The 17,948-nt window shown below is 41.7% G+C and overlaps 1 protein-coding gene across 8 annotated transcripts in view; it reads right to left on the bottom strand.

Annotated features, from left to right (window-relative positions):
• The window catches only part of nrxn2b (neurexin 2b), a 749,542-nt gene that overhangs the window by 494,875 nt on the left and 236,719 nt on the right, over positions 1–17,948 (bottom strand). For all 8 annotated transcript variants that reach the window (XM_086165979.1, XM_086165985.1, XM_086165983.1 and 5 more), the window contains one exon: positions 2,558–2,575. In XM_086165979.1, the coding sequence (XP_086022105.1) occupies positions 2,558–2,575 (18 nt within the window). The remainder of the gene's footprint in view (positions 1–2,557; positions 2,576–17,948) is intronic.

Below are 17,948 nucleotides of genomic sequence, written 5' to 3'. Positions count from 1 at the left end.
GTGACATAAAGGGAATCCTTCGTCGTCATAGGAACAGATCATCATTAAACATGGAGTGGGGAGTGACTGTATATCTATCTATCTATCTATCTATCTATCTATCTATCAATCTATCTATCTATCTATCTATCTATATATATATATATATATATATGTATATGTATAGTATAGAGTATGAGAAGGTCTTTTGACATCAACTATCAGCCATAAATCTCTATTTTCTACTATGTAATATACATATATATATAAAACAGTTGAAAATGCCCGCCCATGAATAATTCAGAACTAATTCTGTTTTTTTTGAAGCTCTTCACCTTCTCTGTTTGGCGAAATAGCGGCAAAGATGTACGGCCGAGCATGTAATGGCACGTAATTGCGTAAATAATGCATCAAATGGAGCGTATGAGTGTCAATTTAATTGTGCTGAGTTAAACTGGTTCCCTGTGGCAGTGGTTGAGAGCTGGGTAGCTTGAGATGTAATTATCTCAGGTAGATATCTCATTACCAACCCCTTTTAGTATGTGATTACGGCCACGGGGCAGGGCTATCAGCTTACTTGCCGGCCATATTGTTCATGTCTCCTGAGGATTGGTTGTTTGTCACCAAGCAGGAAGAAAAACCTCCTTCTCTTTTCTTTGTTGGATACATTTTCATTTATTTCTTTTGAATTTTTTTGGGCTTCACATCCATGTCGTTCAGGCCGAAGGTTCAGCTTCGTACTCCAACCATCGAGGTGATGGATGGAGAGGATCAGCGGATTAGAAAACCGGCGAACCATCCCCCAAACTGCACAGATACGTAGTGCAAGACTTTGGGAATTGCAAGGAAGATCAAAAAAATAACAAAAAGGAAAGCAGCTGCTTTTAAAGATATTGCTCCAGGTGCTATGCTAGGCTGCTCTTTGCCAACTTCAGTTCAGATTTCAATACAATTCTACCAAAGAAACAATCCAAACCAACGTTGAACAGAAAAAAACAGATGTCCAGCTGCACCCCATCCATCCATCTCCCTTTTTGGATGTTGTGGTATGCTCTGTCCCACGAAGGGCTAATTGTTTAAGTGGCAGTGAAATGAGAATCAAGGTGGAGAAGCATCAGACCTGGAGGACCTACCACTGTTGCTTTATGGAGAAGGAATGGAATCCACCAATCTATGAGATCTCAATTTAAGGGACATCAGCTGCACCTGGCTGATAAGCCTCTCACATAAACTTGGTAAAAACTTCTTGACGAACGAGCGGCGCAGTAGTTAGTGCTACTGCATTTCTCTCTGGAGTCCCTATGTCCTCCCCACATCTGCGTGGGCTTCTGGAGTTTTCTCCCACTGCCCAAAAACATACAGGGGGTTCTTTGGAGAAATTGCCCAGTCATGTGATTTCCCCCAGATCACACCTGTCCTGCCCAGGTTTTGACAGGATGTATTGAATCTTGTAGTGTGCGAGGTAACTGGCATACTCATTAACTGGAGAAAAGCTAGCTGGCAAACATCGACATTTATCTGATAAAAAATAAAAAGTTGAAATCTGAGCCCTTTTTTTCCCTGCAGTTTGAAAATCTGGAGAAAAAAAAAAAAAACATGTAAAAAAACTCTCCTAAACATGCTGTGGAATAAATAAATATGACAAGTACAATGCAAAGACAACACCCTGTTGTTTTTTACCCTATGTACCAGACGGTGTCAAATGGTGGCTTTAACGTCCCAAGCTGGAACTTCAGGACCAGCTTGGGTGAGAAGGGAAAGTTTTCAAACAATTGAGCGACCTTAGCAGCCGTGTTGGCTTTTATCAACAAGTGGTAGACTAATAATAATGAAATTATATTTAAAAAAAAAGAAGTATAATATAACTAAGTGAAATCACACAGCATTGGACGTACCCAATCGGCCGCAAATATTGCCGATTTCACACAAGCATAGGAATTACAAACGCTCCACCCAAACACATCCAGCCATTACCTAGCAAGAGAGATAAAACCTGACACTTCACTCACACATTAGCTGCCGTGGAGCGCTTTGACTTTATTCCTTTGCCGTTTGCGTGAGTTGCGAGATGCATTTCCACTAGCCCGTCTATCCAATCCGTCATCCTCGTACGCTGATTGAAAGCGAGTCATCGGGCCATGCGTCAGCATATTTTCTGCGACCGCACATTAAAATGCGTTTTCTGCTTACTTGAGTCATACAGTCCCTGGTGTAATGTAAAGAGCAGAAGAGCCAGTTCGAGTGAAATTGACTCGTGAATGGCAGGGATACGCATGGAAGGTCTGAAATCCCGCCAAAGGTTCAGCGTGGGAAGCGCTTCACCGTGCAAACACATGGCGGCCTATTTCTATATAATACCAGATATCCAAAGGCAGCCAGTAAACACAGTATATATTAAATTTAACCAAGGCTGAGGCTGCCAGTACGCACAAAACCAGAGGTGGATGACTTGAAATGGTCGGAATCCGAGTGTTTCAGCGTTCTACAGAAACCATGGGTTAACATTCCTACCAGTTCAACAGCGCCAGGTCAACATGGCTGCGAAAGAAATAAGGGACAAAAAGGGAAGTGGACTTACCAGCTTGAGACAGGTCACCTGTGGAGAGAAAAGAAAAACAGACAGTAAGTTGTGAGAGCAAAAATCAAGTGCAAAGGCTCATGGGGATGCTAAATCAGAAAGCAGATATCGTCTTTTTCAAATTCATCAAGTCGTAGGGTTAACAAGGGACGTGACATACAATGTCTTGGTACCTCACTTCCAATCAAAAATGGACAGTACAAGCATACAAGTAACCTCAGATATTAGATTAACTTCAGATACAAATACATTCCCTGATGGGCTCTCATCCCCATCTTCTCCATGATCAACTCCAGGGAATATCCACATCAAAACTTCATTCCATACAAATCCAAAAATGACTGCTCTAAACAAATTGTTGACAAAGTTGAACCCAAGCTGAAATTTTACACTGGGGCTGCTTTATAGCCACAAATTTGTTGAGTGACTATCGCCTATTTGCAGCCTCCACAAACATAATGTCAGTTAAATGATTTGGCCACGTCTATGGCGCCTTTACACTGTATTGCTTTCACCCATTCACACCCTGGTGGCTGCAGGGCCACCACACAAGGACCGAACCAGTACTGTCGGGAGCACCTTGGGGTTTGGAGTCTTCCCCAAGGACACTTTGCCATGCAGGCTGCTGGAGACTGTACATTGTACTTTAGGGAGTTGAATTGGAAGAAGACCAAAGAGATTTGCGGCTGTTTTCATGCAAGAGGTCGTGAAGTTAGATGGAGGCTGCGGAGTACCCTGAAGGGAAGAGCCTAAAGGTGAGTTCACTGCAAATGGCCAATTGACTATGTGAACGCTCTTCTTCCCCAAGGGAGGGAAGCAAGAAGGAGAAGCTCGCCACGGCTGGCTTCATGTGGAGCATACAAGTATGTGGCGCCTGAGAGGAACGAAGTAGCATGCTGCTGCTCCAGTAAGCACCCTTCAGGGAAGCAACAGGTGCCAACAAGGCTGGGGTTTGTACAAACACATACATTTTATGAAGTGCTTGGCATCATCCTTGTCATCTCACTGGGTGTTACCACTTTAAAATTGGTTTGATAGGACAGCATTAGCTGTCAGAGGCTGAATACTGAATATGTAGCGCAAGGAATTGGATGTTTGCAAGGAGCGAGACGTTTGAAAAACCTCAGACATGATCGAAAACCCCGCCATCTCCAAATTAGCCTTGTTGGAGTTGCTTTGTTTCACCGATAGCTCCGATAAAGTGGCCGAGGATAGACAGCCGTCATTTCTGGCAGAGGGGCTGGCGTTCCATGGCCAAGGTGAAAAGGAAGCCTCTTCACCTCCCGAACACATGGAGAGGAGTGGGGACGCCGGCCAAAGCAGATGGAGCATCGGGAGCGCCAGCGCGGGTTCCCGGAGTCCAGACACAAGGCTTGAGACGGGGGGCTTAGAGGACCACGGTGGCGGATGAAGGCCAGAACATGGAAGGTGCCAGAGGATTGGGAACAATCAATACAACTCAGTGTCGCAGACCTCGCTGGGTAATATCCTTGGTTTTATCTGACTCTTTGACAAACATGTTGTGACACACGGCGGGGGATCGGAAGATGACAAGGAAGCGGGTGTATTTGTGCGACAAAGGGGAAAATAAAACAAAAAATTAAGGCAAAGCCACCCATCGATCATGCTTTTCCTCTTCCTCCCGTGCAATATTGCAGCATCGTGGCGGACTAGGTTCGCCCGCCACAGGATACATTTATTGATGATCTATCACGCCGGCAAGCTGATAGAGCCGCGAGCCGAGCCGTAAACCCTCCTGATCCTTGCACTGCAGTAAATAAGCCTGGTTGGGAGCCGATGCTCTCAGAATCCACTTTACATTAAGGCAAAGGCACTTACTATCAACCACATGATTATGAGAATAAACACCTGCAGTGCATGTTAGCATTCTGCTTCCATCAGACGTGGAGCTACAACACAAGGATGATGTCAGGAATGGAGACGACCTCCGGCCAACCTTCGCTCTTTTAACTCGCGCTGAAAACAAAAGCATCGACCGGCCTCTCCGGTCACCTCGCTACTTAGTCCACTGTCCCTCGGCGCTCGTCAGCTGTCTCTCTCGGAACACCGCGGAAAAACAAAAAAAATAGAAAACGGGGGGTGAGAGGAGGACGATGTGCATAGTCAAGTGAGCTGCCGTCCTCAAGGCATCGGCATTGAAACACTTCCTGAAGGGGAAAAAGAAGACTAACTAAGTCATAGGTGTCAAACTCTGGCCAAATTTGACCCGCAGTATAATTATATTTGATCAGCGCAGCGATTCCAAATGACTATTAGAGCTGGCCCGTTGGTGTTATAGCCTATACCACAAATCCCAGAATGCTCTGCTGGTGTTTTGGCACAAAAATCATGACAGGACCGATAAACTCCCTCTCCTCTGTTGACAGTAGTCATCGCGACGTTATGGTAATACTGGCGCCACACTACCCCTCCGAAAAATGGCAAAGAGAAAGGCAGAAAACAGGAGCTTTCTGGACAAGTGGGAGGCGGAATGTCTTTTCACATAATTATGTAAAAGACAGACCTGTTTTATATGTGGAACCATTTTCAGTTTTTAAGCAAAACTTGTTTGGGTCCATACAAAAGGGTTTATTGTTATATCTGGAGGAAGATTTTTTTATCAATAAATGTCAATGTTGGCCCGCGACTGTCCCAGTTTTGAATTATGGCCCATTGTGTATTTGACTTTGACACCCCTGAACATAGTTATTAAATAAATGAAAAAAATACATAAATGCATTAAAAGTCCATGAATGGATTAAAAAAAAAATGAATGAATATATAAATAAATACATGAATCAGTATATAAATGAATAAAAAAAGAAAGAAAGAAATACAGAAATATATGAATAAATATGCTGATGTCAGTGAGCGTGATGTTAAGGGTATTTATTAGTTTGGGAGTAACCAAGTGTGTAACTGTAGTGAGTTGGCTTATTTTTCCATCTTTCCTGTAATACTACACCTGTTGGTCTGGCAGCTGTATTTGTTTGAGTATTTGTTTATTAATTAATTCATTTATTTTATTTTATTTTTTTATTTATGCATGTATATAATTAAACTATAATTTATTCTTTTTTTTATTCACGGTTATATGTATTTTTTAATATTTATACATTTGCTCATTTTTTTTTCTCATTATTTTAAGTTAATAAAGTAATATCTGTTAGCAATAATTATTTATTCATCTACGCATGTCTATCTGTTTGTTTATTAAATTCAATTAAATCAATTTTATTTTATTTTATTTTATTTTATTTTATTCTATTTTATTTTATTTTATTTTCATGCATGTTCCCAGCATTCCCAGCTATTATCATTTTGAACATGTCAAGCCAAGATGGCATGGGCATGTGGTGCAGAGGCCGCATCAAACATGGAAACACCAAGACCTCCTCTGCAACGTTTGTCCTTTTAATTCACCGCTGCTCCTTTGATTCCCATCGACACTCGGAAAAGTCAGGGACAGAAAACAAATAAAGATGATCATGGCTGAACCACCACCATGGAAATGTGACAGGTGGATATTAATTGTGTGTGCAGAACACAGCAGATGAACAAAAAAAAAAGACAAAGCAACAGTCAGTGACTGTGTGCAATGTGTATATTGTTGCAGGAATGATAATGTTACTTGGATATGTCATTGTTTAGTAACCTGTGCAGCTCGGAGGCCTTTGTGAAAGCGATTTGCTTTTCCTCACTCGCTGCTTTCTCTCCACCGAGAAGTCAGCTCTCATTTAACGGCCATCTTTTGTTTCCCGTCTCCTGACACCTCCATGAACAACGCGGGGGGAGCTCCATCTGCTGCCATAAATGTGGCAACTCTCGCCGACGCATATCACACACATAGGTATTTTTTTTCTACAAACTACTTTTCCTTCAGGAAGGCTTGTCTCTGATGCTAATTTTTTTTTTTTTATTCTGCACCTTCCATTCTGGTAAGTGCAAAATCTCATAACTGTGTCAACACACCTGCTCAGCGAGCACAACTGGATTGTGAAGGACAACTGATTAACCAAGGCCCTCAGGGCAACCCCTTCGAGCCAGACACCTGATGCTCCAGTTAGATATAACACCTTAGAAAATTACATAATTTTCTCTATTATTATGTAATAATAATAAGTGTTTTTCAGTTGCACATATTTTACCATGTTAATCTTTTTTTTTTTTTATTTAACTTTGTTTATTCTTTATTTTGTGTCTGATACTTCAATATTGATTTTTTTTTTTTAATTTTATGATTTTTCTTGTTTTGTTTTTTTTTCATAACTCGAATGAGTGAAAAAACGAAGCTTAAATGGCTACTCATCAGCTCCTGGGTGAGCAAATATGCACAACGGCACACAAAGCAAAAACCACAATCCAACCAAAAGTGAGCATTTCTGCTCAAAGCGGCAAACTAAAATGAGCTCCTCCATTGAGGCTCGGCGAAGTGTTAACCCGACGCAAAGCGGGAGGACGATTCAAAGGTAGAGATACACGCGCTTCTTAAAACCTGTGCATTTAACCAGGGAATTACATCCTTCTTCCAGAATAAGTGAAAAGATAAAGATGAATTCCATTGTGCCTCTTTATCTTTCTTCCGATGTTTCTGGTATCTCCCTCCCACCCTCTTTTCTACAAGTTACTCTGCAAGACTGGAGATATAAGGCGTCCTGTAATATTTCCTCCAATAAAAGCCAGGTCAAGGAAAGGTGAGAATGAATAGATGTAATTACTCTAAGGAGGTTTATATTCTTCATACATTGGATCTTTTTGTAGCAATGGGGTTTCTTTTAACAGAAAATGTCCTTTGACCAGCAACTCGTGTTCTAGACTTGTACAATATTGCAACTTTTAATGCCGCAAACTCATTTTCTCAAAATCGCAACCAGAGGTCCCGACGCGCTCCTGTTACCAAACAATGCCGGACAATGTGTATTTTTTATTATTTTATGCACAACAAAGAGATTGACTAATATCCTGTTAGGTGGGGGGAAAAAGAAAAAAAAGAGAAGAAATAATAATCCCGCCCTATTATCATGAGTAAATGCTTGAACGAGATAGATGTGGACATTGTGGACGAGTACAAGTACCTTGGCGCCCATATAGACAATAACTAGACTGGACTAAAAACACAAATGCTGCATACAAGAAAGGTCAGAGCCGTCTGTTCTTTCTCAGGAGATTCAGTTCTTTCAGCATCTGCAGAGCCGTGCTGCAGATGTTTGATCACACGCTGGTTTCCGGCATCTTCTTCTACTCCATAGTGTGTTGGAGCAGTAGGCTCAGGGTGGCTGATGCTAACAGGCTAAACAAGCTCATCAGTAAGGCTGGCTCCGTTCTGGGACTTCAACAGGACTTTTTAGTGTCCAACGTCTTGAAGAAGCTGCCCAGCATCAGTGCAAATACCTTTCACCCCTTGCATGCTGTACTGAAGTCCTACCAAAGCTCTTTCACTGAGGAGCAACACAGAACGCCACAGGTCTTTCTTGCCTGTGGCCATCAAACTACTGTATATAACTGCTCCCCTTTCTGCAAGAAGGAAACCGGACAGCAATAAAATAAATATTATGTTTTGAGTAAATGTATGTAATGTTGGAGCCTTCTGGCAAAATAATTTTTGTTGGGATTAATAAAGTTCTATTCTATTCTAATTGAATTCAAACAAAAAAAAAAAAATCACATGTCCATCATTAAACCTTCCATTTGCTTCCAAACTGCCATGGACGACCAGAGGAGATGCCGACGTCACAACCCCCCCAGCTGGAAACCCCTCCAGCCCTGTGATCGATCACCTCTGAGGATCCTCGCAGAACGACTCCATTACAGAATGGGTCACACCTCGGCGGAGAAGATGTGCACAACTCCACATGTGCGCATGGATAAGGAGCGGGACCTCTTGCGCTGTGAAGACCATCAATCATGGCTGCAGAGGGACCAAAAAAAGCTAAGTAAAAAATGAAACGAGGAGCCGCGGACAATGTGAGGGTCACAGCTGAAAGTCAAAGTCACGACGTGGAAATTCAAGGGTGGGAACCTCAACCTAAATGGATAGGAAGTGCAGGAGGAAGCTCCAAGTTTGAAAAAAGCTCCCGTATCTGCCAAACGTAGCTTTGCAACTGCCATTTAGCAGATGTGGCAGGAATATCGGTGTTCCTCAGTGAAACCGAATATTGACCTCACGATAATGCAGCATACGAAAGGAAGTCATTCCATAACATGACATTTATAGCAGTAAAGAAGAAGGGTTTTGTAATTAGACCCCGTTGCAAAGCGATGCCAAAGTAAAGGTTATTATCTGCTAAATGGAATTCCAGCACGGTCGAGCGAAAGGTGAGGAGCAAGGATCCGGAATAATGGCATAATCATGGTGGTCCTGGTCGTGAGTGAGTGTGTGAATGCATGAGACGAGCTGGAAAGAGCAGAGATGAGGATGTAAAGGTGCTCTTTGCAAGTGACGACAGGTAAAATTAGGAATCCATTAGAGGGACAGCACATGTTAGATGTCCTAGAGGTCTCAAGAGGTGGTGGCTAAGATTGGTCTGCTAAGCAGGAGGTCGGACTGAAGAGAGTGAAGATGGAGTGAAGAGAACACAGAGGAGAGGGTTAGATGGGGAGGATTGGCTGTGACAAACCTTTCTTTTTGAGAATGCTTACAGTTAGCACAAAGCTAGCATCTAGTTATGCTACCGTTGGCTTACTCTACTGAGGGATGTGCCTGGATGCACTTCCTCCTTCTCCTCCAATCGGGTCTTTTCCTATTTTTATTCGTCACTTCATTATAGGAACTCCAAGCAATCGAGGCAGAAGGACGCCTACATTGAACTGTCCAAAGATTTTGTAAAAGGCAATTGTTTCCTGGCTGCTGTTGCCAAGAGCCAACTCCATGTTTGGTTCCTGTAGATCATCTTAAAGACTGTGGTCCAGACCTGCTCTGCATCGCAAGTATCATCTGAAAACTGCGTTGCCATAGAAATAAAATCGGACTTGACTAGACTGTAAGTGACAATGCATTGTCCCATGCTCTCACATCGGGGTGAATGCTCTTCGGAGAACTTTCACATTTTGCAGTTTCAATCACTTTATTAGCATTGACATAGCATAAGCATTCACCCGCTCACTGAGCTGCCTCGGAAGATGCTAACCATGCTATCGGGAACCAATCGGGGTGCAGTGTACATCCTGCGGGGAATCCTCGACCTGCAGACGGGAGAATTGGATGGGGAACCGAACTGACAACTCTGAAACGGGGCCACAGCCGCGACACACCAGTGATTGTCCAGAGCTTATGCCCATATTTAAGGAATGCGTGGCTGCCCTTGTACTTCCAAGAGAAACATCAACACACGTAACCAACCAGTTCTCGGCCCGTCTGATGCGGACACCATTTGCTCCTGGCGAGGAGACGTCGGTGTGAGTTCACAGCGTGATTAGACGGTGGTTTGATGTTTGCTGGAACTCCCTCCCCCATCCTCTGATACGTCCTTTTTGGGCGTTCACGATTTCCCTGAGGCTTTTGATCCCATTCCAGAGTTATTACGGAAACGCCGATCAGTCAACTGGGGCTAAACGCTGCATATGGCAAGCTGCGACAATTGAGGAAAATATGAAGGAGAGGACGTAAATCAGCTCGCATATAGAAGCAACATTTTTGCACGGGTTAGCAAAGGAATGATTCATTTGTCCATTCATTCATTCATCTTTTCAATAAATCCTTCATTCGCTCGGGGGTCAGCGTGGATCGGTCGCTAGTCGATACAAGGGGCATATCATATAGAGATTTTTACTAATGCAGATGCTGACACAGAAAACTGTGCTGCTACCCTATATTTATACATTTCAGGGTTTTAATGCTGTCAAATCTCCATCATCCTTTCACCTCAGTACCGGTAGACTGTATCTGCATGCACTGTATACTCTTGTTTAATGCCTTTTATTGTGCACTTTAATGCTAATGCACACTATACTATTATTTTGCAAATTTTGTGTCACCGTGGAAAAGTGAGAAACATATTTTCCATTTCTCTATATGTCTGGTAGAAAAATTGTCAATAAAGCTAAATTTGACTTTGAGACAAAGAGCCATTCGGCCTCTCATTAGTACATCGTAAAGAGACATAAAACCATTTAAACGTCAGAGACAAACATTCACTCTCTCATTCACGAGTCATATGGAACTCAGGGACTTGAGTTTCTTCACTTAACAATCCCCTCCTCATCCAAGAGGCATCAAAATGGCCAGTTGGGAGTTCACCGTGATGCATGAGAATCTCCACAGACACACAATCATTCACACATCATATCAGAACATATGACCATTCATCCTCTCATTCAAACATCTGGCCGATTCAGTCCCCAAATAACCCTACATTCTGGAGGCTCCACACAGAAAGGCTGAACCGCGGATCACTGCAAAGAGGGGAAGCTAGCAAGCCGGCACACATGTTAAAGCGTATTTTCCCAGATTTTGCGAAGGAGCCACCTTCATGACACTTTTAGCTGGGCGTGGTAACGCCGAAACACATCTGGGATTAGACCAGAAGTTGAAAAGCTCTTGTGAAAATCTCCTCAGGACTGAAACACCAGACCCCTGCCTGGAAGTGACGGTGGACTAATCCAACAACTCTTCAGGGAGTCTCTATTAAGTCTGCCTATTTTTATTTACAGAATTGTTATTTATCCAACGTACTGCAGCCACAGGAGACAGGAAGAAGCCTTGTTGCCAGGTAATGGTGATACAGCTGCGAGACTGAGTCGAGCTGATAGCCGGCGCCGTTACAGTCGAAGTAGTTTGTGTTGTAAAAAGACAGCACAGAACTCCACAGACAAGGTCAACAGCTAGCAGAGATCCAAAAATGAAACTTCAGTCTTAAAACTAAAATAGATAGTGCTAATTTAGGTGATGTTCCTTACTTTTGCTCTACATTCGTTAATGTTGTTTCTCATGTGAAGCACGCTAAACAAATACATTGTATGTCCTTTGTGGATGCGAGTGGTTAATCAATTACTCCTAAAATATGATTTATCATGATAATCTGGCTAAAGCTGGACTTAATTAGAGTAGGATCACATGTTAGCTTAACTGAAAGGCGAAGACAGATGTTCTGATTGGAGGGCAAATTGGTCCAGCATGCACAGTATCTGATTAACAAATCGGGAGGGTTTTCTTCTAATGCATGTTCAATCTGTTGCTCTATGGCCCTTTTAATAATAATTATTAGAATAATAGAATAGAATGATAATAACAGCAACAACGACAATAATAATGATAGTAATAAAAATAATAATAATAAGAAGAAGAATGATGATAATTCATTATTTAATAGATAAATAAATAAATACTTAAAAGGAGACATACAAATATACATTCGAATGAAAATAAGAATCTCACAGGATGACCAAAGCAATGCACACAATTAAATAAGAAAGATCAAAATAACCAAGATAATATAAAGCCACGTCGTATAGTGAATACTGCAAGACAGAGAAGGAATACGAATCAACAAAATAGAGAAGAACCTCGGCTTATGAATTTAATTTGTCCTTTGACTTTGTTCACAAATCAAAAAGTGGAAGTAACAACCGCATTGATCCGTTCTCCAGCACCAAAACCAGTCTTCACACTTTAGTTACTTTTTTTATGGGATTACTTGTTGCAAGAATAAGTAAAAGAATTAAAGCTAAATTTAATTGTTGCTGTTTTTCTGGCGTTCTTTCTCTTCTTGCACAAGACCCTTGCTAACCTTTTTGGGAGCCATAATGAGGCTAGCTTACAAAAAAAAAAGCACGAAAAAGTGTTCTAACAGAAGAACACAACAATTAACTATGTAAACAACACTGAGTAGCATGCACAACTACCGCTATGCTACAACGCCACAATGCAGAAAGCCTTTAAGTATGTTTGTTTGTGTATTCGTGCACGGAGGCTTGTTCTGAGCCCCAGGTAACCCAAAAATCAGGGAAAAAAAAACAAAGTGGCACAATTGAGCAAATTTGGCTATATTGCTGTTAACTGAGTGTTTCCTTGTCAGTTCAGCTTGCTTGTTTGGTTCATGTTTGATCTTAACGCAAGAGAAGACCTAATGACTCAACCGTTTCCAATTAGAAATTGTGACATATTTTCCATCTTTGTTGCTATCTTTAAGAACCTATCCATGATTATTATGCAAAAGGGGGCCACCTAAAATTCTATACGCCTCAGGAGACCCACACAAATTTAAAAACCGCCCTGTTACAGTTGGAAAAACAACCAAGTGGGTTTGAGAGGGAAGTTTTATTAAAGCAGCTCCTAACAAATGTTTGCTGACCGATTGAAAGGTCACAGCTGACCGGTCGACCACTTTGAGCCCCATAAACAACGTGATCCTTTAAGTAGCAACCATATTCTGCCAGGAGATTGGTGTTTTAGGTTTTGACCCTATTTAAAAAAATGATTCATATTTTGAGCGACGAGCCGGGCAGCGACCCATCACACACAACTGAGACCCGTCTTCTCTTGCTCCTTACTTGTGCGATAGGGAAAGAAAGCTACGAGGTACAATTGTGAAAGCAAATACCATGATTGTGTTTGTGTTTACACAAAATCATGTAGCCCTTTGTCACCTCACTGTGATGTGGGATTTTCCCGATTTTGACACTGAAGAAATGTTGCGTTTAATAGAACAAAGTTTGTATCATCCGAACCTTTGATGTCTAGATTGGACACTTTGCTTAATATCAAGATATTAATGCTTGAAACTCGTGTAGCAGAAGATGTCATGAAGGATTGGGTTACATGGAGGGTAGAGGCCAAAAGAAGCATACCTTAAATCAGGAGTTGTGAATTTTTGGGTATTGCGCTTGGCTAGAACATCTCGGCCTGGCTCTCGTTGAGGGTGATAAGTAGGAGATAACGCGCTTGGCGGCACATTTGAGTGCTCTGAGAAGACGCCATGGATCATACATCCCTAGCCTTTAGATGACCTTGAGGGATGTTCATGTGCGATGTGACACGGCACCTCTTAGTTCTGGCTGCCGGTGTTTGGCCAGTGCTTCACACACACACACACACACACACACTGATCCCCCTCTCCTTGTGTGTGTGTGTGTGTGCGTGTGTGTGCGCATGTCTCCTGGACCCCAGTCCTTCGCTCTAATCCCCTGGACTCGATGCTGAGGCGGCAGCCTGGTAATTCACCAAATCCCCTCCCAGTAGCCTCAGCCCACACCTCTCCTCTGGAATCAAGTGCTCCTTGACAGGACGAGCAAACACAAGGAATGCTTTCATAACCCCCCCCATCCTCCACCCCCATCCCCCCGCCCTCCGACGTACAAAGATGGTGCGTTACAAGCATCAAAGCTGAACCGAATATCTCCATATTTGTCCATCACCGTCTTCTAAAATGAGTCGCTTCCAATGCCGAAAGCCGTCACCCAAAAAAAACCCCATTCGCATTTCATAGCTAATTCCATTAACTGTTCTATTTTTCTTTTTTTTTTTCTCGTGCGAATCGCCAAAGTGCTCCCCGATTTGCCATCGGACCGCCCCCGCCCACTCTCCCCTGCCGCGGTTAAGAATGAAATGTAATTCCAGCCTGCCGGCGAGGCTGTCTCTGCATGTCAGTCAACGGACAAACAAAGACAACAAGCACCAGGCGTGACTTGAAATTTTTTTTTTTCGTTCTCGGAAGGGGGAATGAAGATCATATACAGTGAGAAACAATAAATAAATATCAGAAGGGCCGAAGCAAAGCTAAGCATCTGTGTCTCATCCAAGCATGTGTTTAAGAGGGCAGTTTAGGATAATGAGACAAAGTGCAGGTTCTAGCGCAGGAGGCACAACGGAGGACCGGTGGAGGCTGAAGAAATGACGCTCGTGTTACAATTACAACGTGAAGGACACTTTGAAGGCTCTCTTGAGTCCGGCCAATCAACATCGCTCCAGCGTGGACTCCGGTGGTGCGAGGGGTCAACAAGGGTTCTTTGTGAATGCTGTAGCACCGCCGTATCAAGGCTCCTGCTCTGCTCCTTTATGATTAATGCGCTTGTTCCGTTGGATGTGGTTGGACCGAGCTGGAACGTTCTGCCCCCGAGTTAATGGTCTGTGGTTCCCATCGGCTGCTTGATTAAATTAGTCACTTAAATTTAAGATTAGCTGATTAATCTTCCAATTAATTTGGTAGGTCAAAGAGATTGTGACTGAGTCTTTGGGCAGAGGACTTGCATAAAGTAATGTTAGTCCATATTTGCCAGGTGCAAGTTTGGACTGTAGGGTTGTGCAGAAGCTGATGCATGAGTAGTCTTCTGCAGGATTATTCATTCATCCATCTATTTACAGTCACGGCCAAAAGTTTGGAGAATGACACAACCATATAAACATCTGGCAAACACCTAAAAACCCTGGAGGAACAGATTTTGTGAAAGTGTCATTCTCAAAACTTTTGGCCATGTTGTATCAACCATACTGCTGATCCTGCACTCCTGGTGACAGGGAAGGCTGTAGCCTACCCTTGCTGTCATTGGGCAGCAGGTAGGGTACATCCTGGACGGGTCCATCAGAGGACCACATATAGAGACATACAAGAATTCACTCTCTTATTTACATATATGGGCAGGTTAGGGTCTCCAAGACCTGAGGAATCCCACGCAGATACTCCAATGGAAGGTAAGGTGAGCTGGAAGTAGCGCATTTATGGATTTATGTACCCTTTTTTGGTTCAAGATTCAATTGTTTATATTTCAAAATATAGCCCCCCTGTTTCTTCACTGTCTTACGCTATAGTGGATTCTGATGAAAGGATCTGAGCCCTGGAGACTTTCAGACTGATCTGGAGACACACTTGGGGAGTAAAGCCCCGTCCTTGTACTTCATTTACGTACTCTGGTACTACTTTGCTGTGGAACTGTGCCGCGGATCCTTTATGTAAGTATTAAACGGCGAACTACCACATTTTACGGCCGCTTTTACAAGCGTCCTTCCCTGGCTTTGCTAGAAATAAATTTAAAAAAAGAGATTTTGGAGGCATAGTTCTTTGACTGAGTCTTAAATTAGATATGAGATACCTGTGATATCTTCAGTTTAAAAATACCAGCATACTGTTTCTACGACTTTTTCGGGTCACAATTATACTAAACATAAACTACCACATAAATAAATAAATATTGAGTAAAGGAACACGCTTGAACGCTGTAATGCATAATTCGGTTGGGGATTTTGTAACTATCTATGTTTCCCTGGACACGAGGCATTCCATGGAGGTTGGCTGCAGTGCCGTTCGGGGCATGTCAACAAAGCAGTAATGTTGTGAGTACAGCTTAACATAACATTGTGAGAACAGATTTACATAAACTCTTTGGCTCTTGGTGTGGAGTCAATATGAAGTGGTTATTAATTTTCTACTACTGCTACTACGAACAGAGTACAATAATAATGATATAGATAAACCAATAACAATTCTCCATTATTATTATTGTTATTATACGGAGCAAATATAATCAATAAAGGATCATTAATATTACTGCTAAGAAATAATGAACATCCTCATCATCATCAGAATGTCTTCCATATGATGTCTGTCATCTGACAGATATGTTGGAAACTTACTATATTTCATATTTAGAGAACTTTCGGCCAAAAGAGCAGTTTTATCACCTTGCAGCTTCAAATTTCTTTTCACTTGATGCATTCATCCATTCACAAGAACCTGAACCTGCGTCTGCATTTGGAGAAGGAGAGCCAACCCCAGGTTGTGGATGATACAGACAGGAATTGAACCTTTTGGCGGGAGGACATCCGATTCAAACACGACCCATCAGTAAGACAGGAAGTACTTCCGCCAGTCCGGTAAACAGTTGTGGCGGTGTGACGCAGGAGGTAGAGCGGCCATCTTTGGAACTGAATATTCCTGATTTGATTTCTGGCTCTTCCTCATGTGTCAGATATTGTTGAGCAAAAAACTGAAGCCCTAACTGTTTCTCTGGTGGACGGCAGCCTACTGCTCTTGGTTGATCCATGATGGGTTAATTGCAAAGAATGAATTTCCCCAGGAGGGATTAAGAGAGGATTAATTATTATAAAAAGGATCCGAGCAGAGAATTCAGAAGTATTGATTGTACTCTGAAACCTGTGCACGTATACATTTGCAAAGGACAAATGGAATTATTTTTCAAGAATTTACAATATCTGGCAGTTCATCCTTTTTTTTTTCCTTTTTCCAAGTTCTTCTCTTGTTATTTTCAATGTGAAAAGCGACCAATTGTCATTTATTCAACCCCTTTCGGCCTTGTGAAGCTTCTCCCTTGAACCCGGAGGGTCAGCAATCTTTATCACTCAAAGAGCCATTTAGACCCTTTTCCCCACAGTAATGAAAACACCGGGAGCCACACAACCCTTCTGAAATTAAAAATGAAATAATATGGCATATAACATTGTTTTTTTAACCTCTATTTAAAAGTTTGTCATGTTTTTAAATCAATGATCAATCAACTGTAGAGAAACAAAAACATTTTGCAACAAAGCATTTTGAACATCTTGAAAAAAAGATGTTGGGTTGAAGGTTGCTTTTAAGCAAAACACTCAATGTCTATTTGAGTTTGTCTTATATTTATGAAAAAAGAAAAGTAATTTAAAGCAACAAAAATATTAAATATAACACATTTTATTTAGATGTTACAAGATTGCCATAATATTCAAATAAAATATTACATTTTAAAAATGAACAAACTAAAATAAAGTACCTTTTAATTCAATTAGAGTTGATTATTTTCTAAAGGCACAGGGAGCTACATCAGAGGGCTCAAAGACGCCCGGGTTGCTGACCCCTGGTCTAGACAGATGTTTAGTACATTTCCTAATATTGGCCCAGACAAGACGGATTCTTGTTGGTGGGGAGCTCCAATGAACACTAATGCATATAGCACCCACTTTAGGTTAATATTTTCTAGGTATTTTTTGGTATAGTAGTCCTAAATTCATGAGGGTTACTATAACACATGAATATCAGATTAAAATGCATTAGCAGAATGCAATAGCAGAAATGCCTTTCTTTCATTTTCAGAAGATAGCAGCATCATTTAACTCATAACTAATAAGTAGTCCCCACTGCACTTTCTCTTGTTCTACACTGCTTTTTCTGTGACTATATACAAATTCCAGAGCAAAATGTATCTAAGATTTAAGTTTCAAAACCATCCCTCGGCAAATTGTGATCAAATTTCTATTAAAATATCAAATTTTAAAATTGAAATGTATGAGCAGACATGCTTTTTAGAACAAAGCAGCATATTTTGACTTATACCTAAAATAACTAAAAAGTAATCCAAACAATTAAAAAGAAAAGGAAAAGAATAACGATTTTTCATTTTCAATCTTACCGCGCAAATAAAAGGAGACCAAAAGTCTTTGCGACTTGTTTGGGCGCTAGAACACGAC

Source organism: Fistularia commersonii, chromosome 19 (genome assembly GCF_037954325.1).
Source record: "Fistularia commersonii isolate RoL2024-O1a breed Wild chromosome 19, RoL_Fcom_v1.0, whole genome shotgun sequence".
Taxonomy (NCBI): Eukaryota; Metazoa; Chordata; class Actinopteri; order Syngnathiformes; family Fistulariidae; genus Fistularia; species Fistularia commersonii.
The sequence above is the reverse complement of the archived record's forward strand: the minus strand, read 5'-3'. Positions and strand labels throughout refer to the sequence as shown.